This window comes from Haemorhous mexicanus, chromosome 21 (assembly GCF_027477595.1).
Source record: "Haemorhous mexicanus isolate bHaeMex1 chromosome 21, bHaeMex1.pri, whole genome shotgun sequence".
NCBI lineage: Eukaryota > Metazoa > Chordata > Aves > Passeriformes > Fringillidae > Haemorhous > Haemorhous mexicanus.
Genome location: NC_082361.1, coordinates 144765 through 161581, shown reverse-complemented (window position 1 = coordinate 161581; position 16817 = coordinate 144765). Strand labels below are relative to the sequence as shown.

The following is a 16817-nucleotide window of genomic DNA, read 5'->3' as shown; positions in this document are numbered from 1 at the left end:
TAAGGTTTGAAATTTCAAGTAATGCAAAATGGGGTAAACAAGACCTGACTGTTAGGAGTGGGATAAATACTGTTGCACTGGTATCCAGGCCACTGAGATGATCAGGTGTCTGGAGCATCTGCTATGGAGGCTGGGAGAGCTGGGGGTGCTCATCTGGAGAATAGAAGGGTCTGGGGAGACCTCAGAGCCCCTTCCAGCACCTAAAAGGGCTCCAGGAGAGCCTGAGAGGGACTTTTGACAAGGGCCTGGAGTGCTTCCCGCTGCCAGAGGGCAGGGTAAGATGGGATATTGGGAAGGAATTGTTCCCTGGGAGGGTGGCAAGGCCCTGGCATAGGGTGCCCAGAGCAGCTGGGGCTGCCCCATCCCTGTAGTGTCCAAGGCCAGGTTGGACCAGGCTTGGAGCAACCTGGTCCAGTGGAAGGTGTCTCTGCCCATGGCAGGGAGGTGGAATGAGAGAAGCTTTTAAGTCCCTTCCAACCCAAATAATTCTGATTCTATGAGTGCTCTGAAATACTTGAATTTCTCTCATCATAGCTGGCACATCTGAATTCAGCATCCAGGGAAAAACAGACCCAGAGATTCGATACTTGCTTAAAAAGTGCTACAAAATACCACTTTCAGCAAAGCAGAAAACAGAAGACAAAGTTTTTGTGAAAAAGTTTTGTTAAGATGGCAAAGGATAAAACTTGGTTTAGGTTAAAAAGAACCAGTTCTGTTCACCTGATCTTTGTGTACATGCAGACACAGGCCCCATTGCTTAACTTTTCGTAAGACAGACTTCTTGAAAACAGGTTGAGGGAAAGGTAGAATAGCCAATGAATATGGCATATGGAATTTATACTCTTCCAGCAATAATCATGCAGAGAAAATGAAGCCAAATCCCATGGATGCTACATTTCATGAGCTATATGAAATAGCATATTACATTTGTACTGTGCACAGGTTTAGGAAAAATTTAAATTTAATATTATGTCAAAACTTAGTTGAATTATAGACAGAAACATTTCATTAAAATGTAGGGAAGTTATATGGCTGATGGCATTGTTTAAAGTAACATTCCTTGTCTATGCATTCTTTTCCACCAGAGGGTGCTGACTTATTTTTAAAAATATATTATGTAGGGGTCATTTAAAGCGCTGTAAATAGCAGAAGCCTAAAATAGGAACAAAAAAAGAAGTTTCCAGTCCTCGTTATGACCCCTTCAAAAGGAGCAGGTGTTGGGTGATTCCATTGTTAGCAGTGTTTATACCCAGGATTTCAGAGGCTGTTGTGCTGTGCTGCATGAGACCTACCTGGGCATTGAATACCACCATTTTATATTACTTTAAGCATCAGTTTGCTAACTCTGTCAGAATATCATAATCATTTGGATAAGAAGTTAACTGGTTTTCAGATAGTTTTCTTCCAAATTCCTGTAAAAATACCAGTAACTAATGTATATTTTTCAAAGACTGTAGCACATGGATTGCTGATTTAATGTCCCGGCACAGTGATACAGGACAGAGAAGAAAACATTTTGCCAGAGAATTCTGTACTTTTGCTCTAGTGGGAACCGATGTATTAGAGGAAAGTGTGTTGCTTGGCAGTATACCAATAGGATAAACTCAAATAAGAATTAAATTATTGGAGATTCATATGAAATTAATTTTCTTTAGCCTTTCTGAGGGGGATGGAAGTGTAGGGAGAATACGTTCTGTGTAGTGCCTTTGGCTTTGATATAGTCATTGGTGTTGTGAGCATCAGGACTTGTAACAGATCTCAAATCTATGTTTAAAGTTATTTTTACAATTTATTCTCAAATTGAAGTTTTCTGCCTTGAAAAGCACACTCATACACATTTAATTGCGACGTCGGAAGATGTTTAAACTGCTCTGAGTTGGACAGCTACTGAAAACCTTAGGTAATCAGGAAATTGGAAAGACACCTTACAAATGTACTCGGGGCATCATGCAGTATCTCAAAGCTTCCTCTGCATACCCTCACTAGGCTTTTGTTCTCTAACATGCAAACCTGCCGGCCAGCCCGGTGGGCTGAGTGGAATCCTGCGTGTACTTACCAGTCCACAGAGCCAATGTTTTCCTGTAGCGATGCCTACACACACTGTGCCTGAGCGTTGCTTTTATAGAAGCTGTAAATCAGAGAAAGGTGCACTATCTTTTTGCCTCGTTGCTTCAAGTTCCACTCTACCAAGTAACCCACAAAGCTCTCTTTGATTGCCTTGGAAGAACACACACGGTCACTGACCTGCAGCATCATCACCCGGACCTGAACCTGACCCCGGTTTTAGTTTGGGGGTTCCGAGATGTCCGTCGATGCACCGGGAAGGGAGAGGCACAGCCCATGCTGCGGCGAGGGGACGCGAAAGACCGGCACCTCACTGACTCTCCTCCGGGAGCGACCAGACCCGCTGTTCGGGGCCGGGCCGCGACCGGGAGGGACGGACGTGCTGTTCGGAAGAGCCCTGCCCCTCGCCCGGGCCCCCGGGCTCCCGCCGCCCTCACGGAGCCGCGTGCGCAGCCGCGCTGTGACCGCCAGGGGGCGCGGGCGGGGCGGGCGCGGCCAAGGACGGCTCCGCAGCACCTGCGCTCGCGCGCTCCCGCCCCGCCCGGGCCCATTGGTGCGCGCTCCCGCGCGGGGAGCCGGTTGGCTGGCGCGCGCGTCAGTCCGCGCGCTCCGGTCCCGCCCCGCGGTCCCCAGCCGGGCCGGGCCTCGTCCCCGGCGGCGCTGAGGGCGCCTCCCTCTCACCGAGAGAGCTCGGGGGCGTTGCTGGGGGGCATCAAGTCCCGAACAGGTGAGCTGCGGACAAGCCCCGCGTGCCCGGCAGAAAAGGTGGGACAGGCCGCCACAGACCCTCGTCCCCCCGCCTTCTGCCGTCCTCGCTCCGGTCGTGTGTTGCGGGCGGAGCTCTGCGGCGACAGGCCCAGACGGGCGCTCACCCTCCGGAGGCGCCGCTAGCGGGAGGCCCGCGGCTCCCGGCTCCCCGGGGTCGGCGCGGGGCGCTGCCGCATCGCCGCCCGCCGTGGCGGGTCCGGGCACCTCCCGCGCGGGGTGCGGCAGGTGCGCGGGAGGCGGGGTGGGCTCCGGGCGATGGCGGGGCCGGACGGCGCTTCCCCGCTCTGCGAGCGCCCGACCAGCCCCGCGGCCTCTCTCGGAAAGGGCCTCGGGCCCCTCCCCGCCGGGCGATGTCGTTCCGGCGCGGGGCTGGCGGTCTCCACGGCCCTGCCCGCCCGCGGGGCTCCGGGGCTGGCCCGGTGCGGTGAGGCGGGGCGGGCACGTGCAGTCTGCTGCGCGGCGCGAATCCGGGTGGACAGTGGGAGCAGCCTTGGTACGGATGTGGGGTCTGGGGGGAACAGATGGAAACCACCTAGGGTTGGCCACGACCTCCTATGTCTTTAGGAATACATTTGAAAACTATTTGCATATCATGTGGATGAAACCGTGCAGGTCTGGTGAAGAGCTTTTACTGCGGTCTGTTTTCAAATCACTTCAGATAGTTTTTTTTCTGCAGGTTTATGTCAGCCTGGGGCTTTGGCATGTAGTGGATGGAGGAATGGCTGTTGAAATTACTGGTTGTAGAAGTACATCATTCCTTTTGTCTGTGGTTTGTTGTTCTGAACCCAACTAAATGGAGCATATGTATTCTTGTCATATTATTGAAAAAATTGAAATGCGTTGCTGTCTCTGAAATACAGAAGAATATTCCTTGCCTCAGAAACCTTATCTATGAATGTTGCAAATTGTCTTGTATGTCTGTCTTTGATAGTCAGATATTTTTTCTCTTGTTGACCGTTCATGCCATGCCTGGTAGTTCTTCATGTCTGAGAAGGACAGGAAGCTGTTGTAAAGTGCAGAACTACACACACTTGTTTGTTCGTTTTCTGTATGTTTCCCATCCTGCATGATGCAGCACCAGTCTGAAGAAAAACAAGTACAGAACACTTTCAAGCCAAGTTATTTTATTTGCTTTTCTGTTTATTTGCCTTATTTTAGCAAAGACGTCTAGAAGTTCACGTGCATAGTAATGACAAGGTTTGCCCTTTACTAAAATGCTATGTGATGAAGGGCAGACAACAGGCATCATGTCTGGAATATGATTGACATACTTAAATGGATGCTAACCCATTTTTAAATTGTCATTTTGATATTCTATGAACTAGGATCATTTGCTCATTCAAGGAGTGCCTACTGGATGAGTTTTGGGTGTGTCAAAAGAATACTGCTTTTCTAGCAAAAGATAGTTTGTTTGATGCCAGTAGGAATTGTGTATAGTTATAGTCTAGAAGACAGACCTTTTAAAGGGGGAGGTTCCCTAGTGATAGAACGAAAATAAAAACGGTAGTAGAGGCACAGTAACACCAAGTGACCTGTAGTGATTTTTACCTTTATCAAAGCAACATGGGCTTCAATGAGATTTTCATTTCAGTCTGTCTTTGAGATTTTCTTCTCATCTGATGTGTAATTTATGTGTAATTTCATTAAACATTAGGTTTTATAAAAGTTGGTATAAGGCAAAAGAGGAGAAAAGGGAAGGGTTATGCCTAATGTAAATATCACCAAAATGAGTTACCTAAGCAATATTTTTCTCAGGTTTGTAGCTGATTATGTTTGTTGGAAGAGCCGTGGCTTTATTTGCTGATACAGAGATAAAAGAATTACTGTATTTGGATTTGTGTCCATTTTGCTTTGTTTAGTTAAGCCTTGAAGAAAATGGTATGAAGATGAGTAGCATTTACAATTCATAAAGCACCTTGAAAGAAGGGAGTGAAACCAATAAATAATGTGTGTTGGCTTGGACCTTGTGTTGATTGACAGAGTGAGGGGGAGTTACAAGCACATATTTGGAGTATATTTAGCTATGAAACTTCTAATACATTGCCCTTCTCTCTGTGATGTAAATGTAGTTCTTTTGAGTTTGGGAATTCGTCAAATACCGATGAAACTGGAATAGGGAACTAACAATGCAAGTTGTGAGGGAGAGGTAAGAATAAAAATACCAGAGCACATGTTTCAGGTGAGGAGTGCACAATTTGAGAAGAATTGAGTTGTAAAATAAATGTCACTGTAATCCTGTTTCCTGGTATTTACAGGAATGTTATGCTTTTAAACAAGAGATGATAAAACTGCTGAAAAACCAGAGCTAGACCCAGAAAAGAACTAATGGAGGTGTGCAGCAAAATGGGTTGAGAGCACAGCTGCCTTATTCCACCGTAAGTATGCAATTGCATTTAAAGTTACAGGTATTTCACATTTTCACCTATATTTGGTAACCAGAGATTACAGAAGTGTCTGTCAGTTCCCTTCTGTTTAGAGAACTTGAGTTGTAGTAGTATTTTACTATAATTTGCAGATATGTTTCTTTTCCTGTAACTGAAGACTTTTTTCCTTTCATGAAGATTCCCTTAAAGTAAAACTTCCCTAAACATACATCTTGGTCTTCTAAGATATTCAAGTTTGCAGACTTGATTGAAGGGTAATGACTTTTGAAGGAAGACTTCTGCTAGAGGGAGCACTGCAGTTCTGTCTTGATATGGAACCTTAATGTAAAGATTTCCAGACACAGATAAAATTCCAGTCTATGCAAAGTTCTTCAAATGGTTTCTAATAATTAGAAACCCATACTGTATTTCTTGTCTTAATTTGTTTATGTAGCCAGATGGAGATCTGTCTACTATGTTTACTTAGTAGAATTCCCTTTATTGTACTTTTTGGACTTATACAAGTAATTTTGATCATTCTGTTACTTTACTTCCTGATACAGTAAGTAATGGTGCAGATTGAAGAATGGAGAGAAGAAAACATTTAAGAGTAAATTTTTAAATGTAATAAATGGTCATTAGAGTGAGCTCAGTAATCAGTGGATATAGTAAAGATGTGGGGCATAATCAGAAGAATATCGTTGGACATTCAAGCCAGCATTATCAGCTTCCTACTCTTTCATGGTTTTAGCAACTGAGGATTGTGTAAGATTTGACGTAATTTTTGACAGCCTTTTGTTATGAAATTTTGCATACAGCTCTTAAACTAGAAAACTGAGACATTGCATTCATTATAATTTTGAAAAATAAGACAACCTTATTTTTATTCCACTTGTAGAATGTTAGCATACCTTTTTGGTATAGTGGCTGCCACATATGTCTTTATATCCCTATGACAGTTACTTTGAAAAGCTGGAGTTTTAATTGTTGTAGGGCAGCTTAGTGACAACAAAGGGACCCATGGCAGTCTAGTGTAACATGTGACTAATCAACTAAAGCATGCCATAAATGCATAACCTGCGCATTAGGTGTTGTTTTTAATGTACTGTTAGATATAATTCAAATCAGTTGTGCATTCATAAAACCCAAGAGTTTAGGACTTGGATTCTGAAGTTGTTTCTTGAACTTATCACAGCAGCTGCTTCTCTGCTCACAGTTGAACTCATTTGAGTACATGCACTGGAGGGGTGGGAGTAGGAGAGTTGAGAGAATTTTAGAAAGGGAAGTCAACTTTGAATATACTTTTTCCGGAATTAGACTTAATCCATTGGCAGCTATTGGGAAATGATGCAAGATTCAGGGTTTTTCAGCCTATTTACTCAGGGACAATGCATGTTATTGAGGAATAGTTATTTACTTGAGTGATCTCAGTTTATGGTCAGCTGAATTAATCCACAGCCCCATTTTATTTCTGTTACATTTTCATTATTCATCATTAAATATAGTAAGAAGTTTCTCAGAAAATGATGTGCATGAAACTGCTAAATTGTTCATAGCGTATTTTATCTATAGGTGGTACTGTTGCCTAAAGCACAGTGAAATATATTAGGGACTTCCTAATGAAATGGATACTGAAAATACACAAGTGTTTGCTTTGGAAGACCTTTAAAAAGCCATCACATTTCTATGACTAATCTTCTGTAGCCTAATTGCTTTGTTCTTAATAAACTGTTGGTAGGCAATTATTTAAATCCAGGCTTTCAAATACTCTAGAATTTTTCATATTGTCCAAATGTCCACCAAGGTTTATTGTTTAATTACTTCAAAAGGACTTTTTGAAATTAAGATATTTTTCATATAAAGCATTATGACTATTAACACAGCTCATCTGTCTGTCTGGACCATATCTGTGTTTGTTCATGAAGTGGATATCATAAAAGGGCTCAGATAGTTCTTTTCTGAAGGAAGTGGGGTTTACATCGATAATTTCTATAATTACTCTAGGAGATATGGTCCTTTTCCCCTCCACTTTGCAGGAATCATATGTGAGGAGATGAGAAGTGGGTTTTGAGAGGGGATACTTATTGGATGGGGCACAAATGAAGACGCATGGTGTTTGTACTTTTGGGAGAAGATGCTGTCAGGAATTAAATAGAGTTGCATCAATGTTGCTTAGTGCTTGTGGTTTGTGTTTCTGTAAGTTAGCAAGTATACATGTAGCACTCAGCAGCTGCTGCTTTGAAAGAAGTAAAGAAATTTTCCCCTCCAAATCCTTCCAGGATGGTTTGCTCTGTCATTGCAATGAAAAACAGCTTCTAAATTGTGCAAGCTCAAAAGGATTTGAAATCCTTTTGAATTTACTTTTTCGTTTGTTTGTTTTAAATAAAGTTATGATACTGACCTAAAAGAAACCTAATGGGGGGGGGGGGGGAAGATATGTAGACATCTAGATATGGAGAACAAGCAGTGCATTGATTTAGATACTGGGTGGTATTTGCCATTTGGTCTTCATAACCACTAGAACAAAAAGATGGGACTTCTCCCCAACCACCACCCTGCCCTCAAGAGGGCTGAAGCTGCACATGATGTAGATGGTGATACAAGTTTCTCATCAGTGACTGATTGCAAGCACAGGGGCAAAAATATAACCCTGTTATTGTTTCGTTCTGGTTATATAATAGAACCGTTTTCTTCCAGTAGTTAGCTGTGCTAACATAGTTTGGTCTGTACTCTATGCCCACAGCATCTGAATATGACTTTGTTTGTGGTTCATCAAGGAAAGAAACATTCTAGTGGTGAACATCTGGAAGAATAGTTTAGGAATGAAGAAAAGGAAAGTGAATGTGATGATGAAAAATGGTTCAGAACTTAATATGAGCTCTGATTACATGGTGTGTTGTGAATGTGTCTTCAGGCTGGGTGTAGCCAGTGGAGTGTAGTAGTGTATTGTTGGTCTTGATAAAGGTAAAAAGCAAGATTTTGTAGGTATTCTTCATTCCCTTGTCTTGATCAATGCCAGTTAACATTCTGATGTCTGATACCAAATTCTGGAAGGCTTATCCACTGAGGAGCAACTGAGGGCTTTGTGATTATCTAATTTGGAGAAAAAGAGGCTGAAAATGGCAACCTCGTTGTTCTCCGCAGCTTCCTGAGAGGACATGGAGAGGAAGATGGTGATCTCTTCTGCCCAGAATCCAGGGGTGGGACATACGTGAATGATTCAAAGCTTCACCAGGGGAGGTTCAGACTGAACATCAGTAAGCATTTCTTTAGCTGAGAGGGTGGTCAAATACTGGAGCAGGCGTCCTAGAGATGTGGTTGGTGCCCCATACTTGTCAGTGTTTAAGAGCCTTTGAACAATGCCCTTAATAATATGCTTTAACTTACGGTCATCCCTGAAGTGGTCAGACAGTGAGACTAGATGATCACTGAATGCCCTTTCCAACTGAAACTAAGCTGTTCTAAATTTATTTTTTAAAAACTGCAAACCCTACTGGTTACTTCCGTTGGTTCTACCAAGGTTATCAGTGCCCAGGTAGGGCCCTAATGCACTTTGGTTGTTCTCACTGAACCAGTTGTCCGGCTAATTTAAGCTTAAGAAAGAACATTTATCTTTTGGTAGAATGCTGAAGAATATTTTCGTAAAAGCATGTTGCAGCTCTCAGTTCATGATTCAGTGGTATTAGGAAAACCATAATCAACTAATGAAAGTAGTAATTAAATGGTTTTTGAAATCAGCGAAGCCAGTTGACTTGTGGAGTCTGGAATGGCTGAATTAGGGCTGGTAAGAAACATAAATAGCTCAGTATTTTTCCCTTCAGTGAAAAAATCAATAAGAACAATGGTCATCAGTGATTGCTGACATGGTTATCTTTGTATTTGCTGAAAGCAATGTGAACAGTCAGTAACTTCCTCAGATTGCTCTGCTAGCATTCAGAAGTTAGAGCACTTTAGTGAACTTTGTTGTGTACGAAGTCCACAAATTAGTGGACTTTGTTGGCCAGAAGTGGTTTTCTGTGCTTAAGTGTCTCAGTGACTTTCTTGTGAGTCGGGTAACTAGTACTGAGACTGAATTTATGGGCACTTTGACTGCATTACATGCATATTACTAACAGCAATATAAAATTTGCATTTTGTTTTCAGAGAATGTTGCTTCTGTGGGATAGATAAGATTTGACAAATGCTGGTAAAATAATGTCTCTAAAGTTTGCTTCTGTGCTTGGTTTTGATGGTGGTATTTTTGGGGTTTTTTTCCAGTTTTTTTTTGCGCTGTCTTCACTTTTGCTTCAGAGAGCACTCCATATCTAAATGGGTTTGTCAAATTGGCAGAGAAGAACAGACAAACTCTGGTGTCTGTTGCGTCCTGATTTATCCACTTTGCTTCTGGCAGCCTATGAAGGAGATCTACTGCAGTGTGCCTGTGAACCTTCCGTGCAAACAGATAAGGTGTCTCCTTAGTTTTGATTTTTAGCACCGTTTGTGTAATACATCATTTTAATGATTAACCTGAGCAAGTTGAAAGAAATTGTATGAATCAAAAGCTGTGAAAAGAAGTTGTATGGCATTTAAGTGACTTCTTACATTTTATTGCCAACATTTTGGGCCTTTGATAATTTCTGGGATTTGAGAAATTTCTTTTATAATCTTGTTTGTGTGAAATACGGCAAGTACAGGGGAATATTATTTTGAATATCTTTCTCTGTGTTGGCTGACAGCCTGTTCATCCTGTGGTCATAGTATTAGGTCCTGTGTTACTTTGTGTGCAGAGTGATGCTTTCTGCAGGTGGGGAAACACTTCAAATGATCAAGTGGACTTGACTTAAAAGGATAATTGCTTCCTATGACTTTCATGAAGTTAGCAAAACAAGTGGGTGTGTAGAGAAGAATTTTTTCATAGGTGTGAATCTTGAGGAAATCTTTGCACATAGGAAAAAGCAGTGCATTTTTAATGCTTGTGTTATATTTGGAACATTTTGGGAGGAGGGGGTAAGGTGAGGGGAATCTATTTTGATCATGTCTAGAATGAAAGTTTCTAGCCTTGCAAGATCTGTGTATGTGCTGAATGTTGAAAGGCAAAAGTATATTAGTGCTTTTGGGTTTAGGTATTAAAGCATTTTGGTCTCACTTTGATATAATGAACATTGAAACTTGGTGTAAAACTGAACTTGGGCATGATACAAGTTCACATATGGGATTTTTCTTTCCCCTTTCACATCGTTATTGATTCCTCATGCCCTGGAGAACCTATTCAGAAAGGCAGGGATGGAGGCCACAAGAATATTTTTGTGGCCTTAATGTAAATGCCACATGTTAAAGAAATTACATCTACAGAATTACTTTCTACTTCAGGATTGTTAGGACTGTTAAGAAGAGGAACTCCAGACCTAGAAATACTTATCAGCCTGTTAGTGCTCAAAATGAGTTAACCTATCAGGAGAAAATATAAAAGAAATTAACTGTTGCCTTGTTTAGCAGAGATGATTTTGGCATTATTTGAAGTAAAATTAGTGACTTGTTTCATGCGAGATCCTGGGGAGAATTGTTTGTTGTTGTAGGAGTGAGAAGTAAAAACTTCATCTTTCAAAAGAGAGTAAAATAAGTGGATATTTTTATTCTTAGCTGTTTGTTTTTTCAGAATTTTTCTGTTGATGTTATTAGTGTTGTGGGAGGAAACGCAAGGACGCAGAAGAAGATGTGGCAGTATCCCTTGCTACACATATGAGTAACTACAGATTTTGCTGAAAGAGTCCATTTACAGGAATCAGGGGCAGTGCCTGCCGTGGGCTTATCCATGTGTGCTGTGGAGAATGACGACACAACTGTGCTGTTTGCTCAGCTAAGGACAATCAAAGCTTGAGCTGACTTACTAGTTCTGTAAGCAGTTTGTGGTAGCCTGCAGTTTCTGAGACTTTGTCCTGCCTGGGAGGAACTTTTATATAAAACTTAATTCAACGTGAATGACAAATAATACACTTTTTCCCCCCTGCATTTCTGGAGTTGAGTGGAGGTAAGGGTAAGGACTTGGCATGGCTTTAGCAATATTCAATTGTACTCCTTCACAGGTGGTACCTGGAAAAGAAAAGAGCATCTGTCTCCTAAGATAAATCTTGTTTCCTAAGTCCTTTGCTCTGAGTAGGAAAAATGAAATATCTTGTATTGCTGGGTTATTTTCTGTGTGCATTTTGGGTTTTTTAATAAATTTGATTTATTCCACAAATAATTTGCTTTGCAGGAATTTCTGTTTTCAACCAGTGCTGGCTGAGCTGAAACTTCCTGCACGTTGTGGAGAGCATGTATAAAAGGAATGACCTCATGGCCAGTGTGATGGTCACCTCTGCCACTCCAGAGGTACAGTTCATTGGGTTTCATTAGCTCCGGTATCAAAATGGAAATTTTGGCTTGTTTCAGCTTTCACAGAAGCCCTTTCCACTACTAGTTGCATACCACACCATTTGTAAGAAAAAGAACTAACATGGCAAGAGAGTAATTATAGAACACTCCATGGTTTTTGGTGTTCACAACCATGTTTTTTTATTGTTGTTGTTAATGATTACTTTTTTTTTTTCATTTTAAATAGCACTTTTGACCTGTTACTCTGTAATTTAGAGCAGCCATGTATTATTGGTGAGTTCAGAGCAATGTAATATACCATCAAAATGGAGTCAGTCATTTTGAGATGAAATTAATCATTCTGCAGATAAGCCTACTATTTTTTCTTTTTAGGGTAGTAGCAGCTCAGATTCCCTGGAAGGGCGAAGTTCAGAATATGCCAATAAAAGCTACGATGCAGTTGTATTTGATGTGTTGAAAGTGACTCCTGAGGAGTTTGCTGTAAGTATAAATGTTATTTTTGCATTTAAGCTTGTATAATACTCAGGATTGCAGAGTACTAAAAAATACATGAAGTATTTTTTCTTTAAAAAACCCCAACTTTTAAATAAACCTCCAGTGTTTTTGAAAACAAATTTCTGATTTTATCAACTTCAATCAAATAATCCTGTCTTGGGATTTAATCATTTAGCACTGACCTGACACAGCCTGTTTGTTTTACTGTATAAAGTAGTTCGCATTTTTTAAAGTCTTTAAGAGGCCATAGCATAGGTTAGTTCTGGTTAGTGAGAAATCTGTGTATGGTTTGTAGTTACTGAAGGGCAGATAGAAATACGTCATTGTTAGCTCTTCATATTATTTGATGTAAAATTCTGTCTTCATTTCAGAGCCAGATAACATTGATGGATATGCCAGTATTTAAAGCTATACAACCTGAGGTAGGTTTTCTTAAACCACTTGCTTGCATCTTTGGAAGTCAGTGCCTGAGGAAATGTGACGATTTAAAGAATGCTTTTTTTGTTCAAAAATGCTCACCTTCTTGCACTGCACTGATGTTTTTCTAGGTGTATTCCCTGTTAGTACTGTGAATCTGTAATCCAGCATGAGTTACTTTGGTTTGTCATCTGTTGCCAAAGGGGATAACTATGCTTTCCTGGAAGTCTTCTTGTCTTGCTTTGAGTGGAGTGTTTCTTCAGGATAAGTTTATCAAGTGCAAAAATTCTCTGTTCTCCCTTCTGCTGCTGTTTTTCAATTCATATCTGATTTCAGACTTTTGACTCCTGCCTCTGGCCATAATCTCAATTTTAGACTGCATCAACCGCTTTATAAGCTTCTTAATTTGTACAGTTTTTAAGATTCAGAATAATAAATGCTGGGATTAAATCAGCCCAAACCCTTAAATGTTAGTGTATTATTGTCTTTTAAGATTTCAGCCTTTTAAGAAAGACACATAAGGGAACCTGAGGCCTGTTGAGGAAAAGCAAAGTTAACAAAGACATTTGAAAATCAGTAGTAAGAACTCGAGAAATGAAGAATAAACAAAGAATAAATTTGTCAGAATATGACAAATTTGCGTAAAATTATGATACATTTATTTACTGCAAAAGGTACAAGAATCACATGACTCCTGCTTCAGGTGTTTTGAATATAAGAACATGTGTTCATTGTGACTTGTCGTCTTCTTGTCCTAAGGTTGGAATATCATGGTCATATGAAGGGCAGCCCATGCTCCCCCATAATGTCAGCAGAACTGAATTTCTGACAACATCAGTAGGGGCAGTCAAGTTTAGGTTTTTAGTGGAAGCTCTAGCCATTTAATTAGGTCGCTTACAAAACAAGTCATCATTTATTACAATAGTTCAGAGAGATTAGCCGATTTCTATTTTGAGAAAATATAGGAAGGAAATAAAAATTTGTCTATCTATCTGTTGTCTATCCTTCCTGTCAGATAATTTTTTCCCCCAAGAACACCAAGACAGTTTTATAGCTGAAAATGCTTTCATGCTTCTGAAATTACTTGTGTGCTCTAGGAAGAATTTTCTTTCCTGTGGGGAAGAAAATGGCAAACAAATAATGCAATAAGAAATTAGCAATGCCCATAGAAAAATCTGCTAGCAAAAAATTTTCAATATGTACAAATTGATACATAGATATTTTTCTGTGAGGAGGTTTTCTTTAGACAAATATCAGAACAAAACAGAGGGGTTTTTTTATTCCAACTGCCTTTGACAAAAGCAGAGTTAGTGTCATACTCTGAGGAGACAAATGAACTAAAAAAAAAAAAATACAAAACTATAGATGTTCATTTTTAAAGCAAATTTTGCATTTACTTTAGTTGCTATGAAACCTGTGCCATAGAATTTTATAGCAAAAAAAAATCCCAAAACAACTGATTTGCTATTCTTCTTTTCCTTTGTAATGGCTTCATTTTGCCTTTTGGAAATGAAATTTCCTGAAGTGCTACTCTCGCAAGTAGATGTAACTCACTGAGGAGTGATCAGAAGGAAAGCTATTGTATTTGCAGCTTCTGCTAGAATATAGATCTTTGAATATGTAGCACTTACCATGAACTATTAGTTGTTAATTATGCTTTCTGATTTTCATTTTATTGGAATCATCAATATCATTTGTTTGCCAAAAATAAGCAACTGTTTCTATCCTGAAATTCTGCCAACTGTAGGACTAGGTTTTAAAGCAAGAAATAGTCTGTGTATTTGTCAGGAAACTGCCCCTTGCTATTAGATAAGTTATTAGACTAAGAAAGTTAACATTTTCTAGTCGAAATTTAAGGTTTTATTATTTTAACATGACTTTATGCGTGTATAGAAATACCTAAGATTTTAGAGTTTTGGTTGCGAAATCTTATCTCAAACACACAAACATCCTTTAGGTGTGGTATTTGCTGGGGCTTTTTCCTGCTCTTCAACAGCTATTACAAGAAACACATCTGCATTTTACTTTGCAGAGTTTAGAAAGAGGATGTCTTGTTAACAATTCTTTGTTCTCCAGCAGAAATAATTATGCTTACATTTTAGATTTCTATGTGACTTTATTTAGATTTTTTTTTTCAAGTCCTGAAATTGCAATCTCCACAAGTTTCAGAGTTTTGCACTCTTGATGGGAATGTTTCCTGTGACTGTGTGTACTAAGGAGACCACCAGCATCCCTCCATTAAAAAAAAAAACCAAAAACCAAAAAAAAAAACCCAAAAAAACATGAAGTATAATTCTCAAACGCGGTATATTGTAGCAGTATAAAAAAATCAGCAGGGCATTTTGAATCACTCTCTTTTATCAACCTTCCTATTCAGTCTGAATTTAAACCTAGTCAAATGATTTTGCCATACACAGGATTTTTCATTGTTACTCACTAGCCCTCTTGCAACAGCTTAATATCCTTAGGTTACTGATATCTTCCACTTTTCTGACAAAGATAAGTTTTGCTGTCTCTTGTAGAATGTCTGAGGTTTTTTTTTCCCACATAAACATATGATTTCTAGTATCATAAGACCAGGCATGGACTTTTCATGTGGAGAATCTGTGTCCTGACAGATGCCAAGTGGCATTTTTATCTGCAGAAGTTTTAAGTGCTGGAGATGGGGATTCAAAATTGTTTGGAGTTGGAAGTGCTTTTCCTGCTGCTCACACAGGCATGTACAGATCTCTTAGAGTGTGTTCCATTGATCAGCATTACAAAGTGCTTTTCAGAGGCAGAATTCTCTTTGACTCTGCCATTTCATATAAAGGTGTCTAAAATAGTAGTGTACATTTGGAAAGTTGAACATAATTTTGATTGAAATTGAGACTTGTGGTTCTCAAAACAGAAGAGTGATTTAGATTTAGTGTTAAGGAGAACTAATTTCTGTTTTTTAAGGCAATTTTTAAATGTGTTTCCTAGGAACTAGCCAGCTGTGGATGGAATAAGAAAGAAAAACACACCCTCGCTCCAAATATTGTTGCCTTTACTAGGAGGTTTAACCAGGTATATAATTTGATTACTGTCATGAAAGGTACTGTTTGACAGTTGTCTTTGAGTATAAAGTTAAACGGAACTACTCATGTGAATTAAAACCTATTTTTCCAAATGAGGATTAAGATTTTTAAATTACAACTCCTGTTTTCAATTGCTTTGTCCACATTTTCATGTTGTTCCTCTAGACCACTTGTTCCTAATTATTAGTTCCTGATTTGTTTTGCTATGGTGCAACATTAGCAATTATTTTTTCTTTTTTTCTGGGTTTCACTTGCTCATTCAGTTATCTTGATGTTGTCTCACTTCTCTACCTCTTATGCTGGTAATGCTTCAGGGCAATTGCAGTGATACAGATGAGAATTCATGGGATCGGAAATCTTTTCTTTCCTTACCCTGTTTTCATCCTGGAGCATTGTGAGAGTTTGTAAATGTTTCATCTAATAGACTAATAAAGTCCATTTTTTGTAATAAATTAAAGTTGTATGTGTTTACTTTATAGGTCAGTTTTTGGGTTGTACGAGAAATATTAACAGCACAGACCTTAAAAATAAGGGCAGAAATACTGAGCCACTTTGTGAAAATAGCTAAAGTAAGTGCAGATTTCTTACACTATCATTTAAAACGTTAATTCCTTTGTGTTTGTTTCTGCACTACTCCTGTGAGCCCTTGTTGGATTGCAGAGGGTAACAATTCTGTTTTAGCACATCTGTTATGTTGTACTACATGATTAAGATAAAGGAAAGGAACAAGAACTGTTCTTTTTTTCTACTTGGTTAGATGAACCTACCCAGTTCAGTGTGACTCATCTTGTACCTCTACCTACCAAGTTTAAAAGTGGTTTGGGTTGTTGGTGGCTAATTGTGTGTTGACAACATCAAATGTGGTTGTAAATGGTTCTGGTTTTTGTCTCCCACCATTTTCAAACTTAACTTTTATGGAAAGAAATTCCTTGCTTCTAAAATAGCTATTGTGAGACTTGTATTCCTGCTTGCAATGTGTAGCTGCTGGTATAAAGCACTGCTGTTAAAGCTCAGTTATTTTATTGAGTTTAAACACTGTATTTTACTCTTAACTTTATAACAAACAAATTTTAAAATATTTATGTCTTTCACGACCTGCGTTCATTCTGTTTTATGTGACCCTGAGTCACAGCACTTGGATCAAAGTCCCAAGTGCAAATTTTGTATGTGTGAAACTGCATATGTGTGTAGGTAATTAAAATAATATTTTCCATGTAGTACAAAATTTGTATTGTGCATCTTTCCAATCAATTTACTTAGCAGTTTTGTACTTTTAGAAGAAAATTTATCTGAGTAAGTT

General features: G+C 39.6%; 1 protein-coding gene across 12 annotated transcripts in view; it reads left to right on the top strand.

The window, feature by feature from the left end:
* Positions 1-2649: 2649 nt before the first annotated feature.
* The window catches only part of RALGPS1 (Ral GEF with PH domain and SH3 binding motif 1), a 79341-nt gene continuing 65173 nt past the window's right edge, over positions 2650-16817 (top strand). For 4 of the 12 annotated variants that reach the window (XM_059865364.1, XM_059865356.1, XM_059865365.1 and 1 more), the window contains exons 1-7: positions 2650-2791; positions 5088-5207; positions 11428-11543; positions 11919-12026; positions 12413-12463; positions 15423-15506; positions 15997-16086. In XM_059865364.1, the coding sequence (XP_059721347.1) occupies positions 11487-11543; positions 11919-12026; positions 12413-12463; positions 15423-15506; positions 15997-16086 (390 nt within the window). In that variant the 5' untranslated portion in view covers positions 2650-2791; positions 5088-5207; positions 11428-11486. Of the gene's footprint in view, positions 2830-3034; positions 3058-5087; positions 5208-8339; positions 8453-9452; positions 9642-11427; positions 11544-11918; positions 12027-12412; positions 12464-15422; positions 15507-15996; positions 16087-16817 lie in introns of those variants that run through there. The other 8 variants (XM_059865366.1, XM_059865368.1, XM_059865367.1 and 5 more) reach the window with 6 other exon arrangements.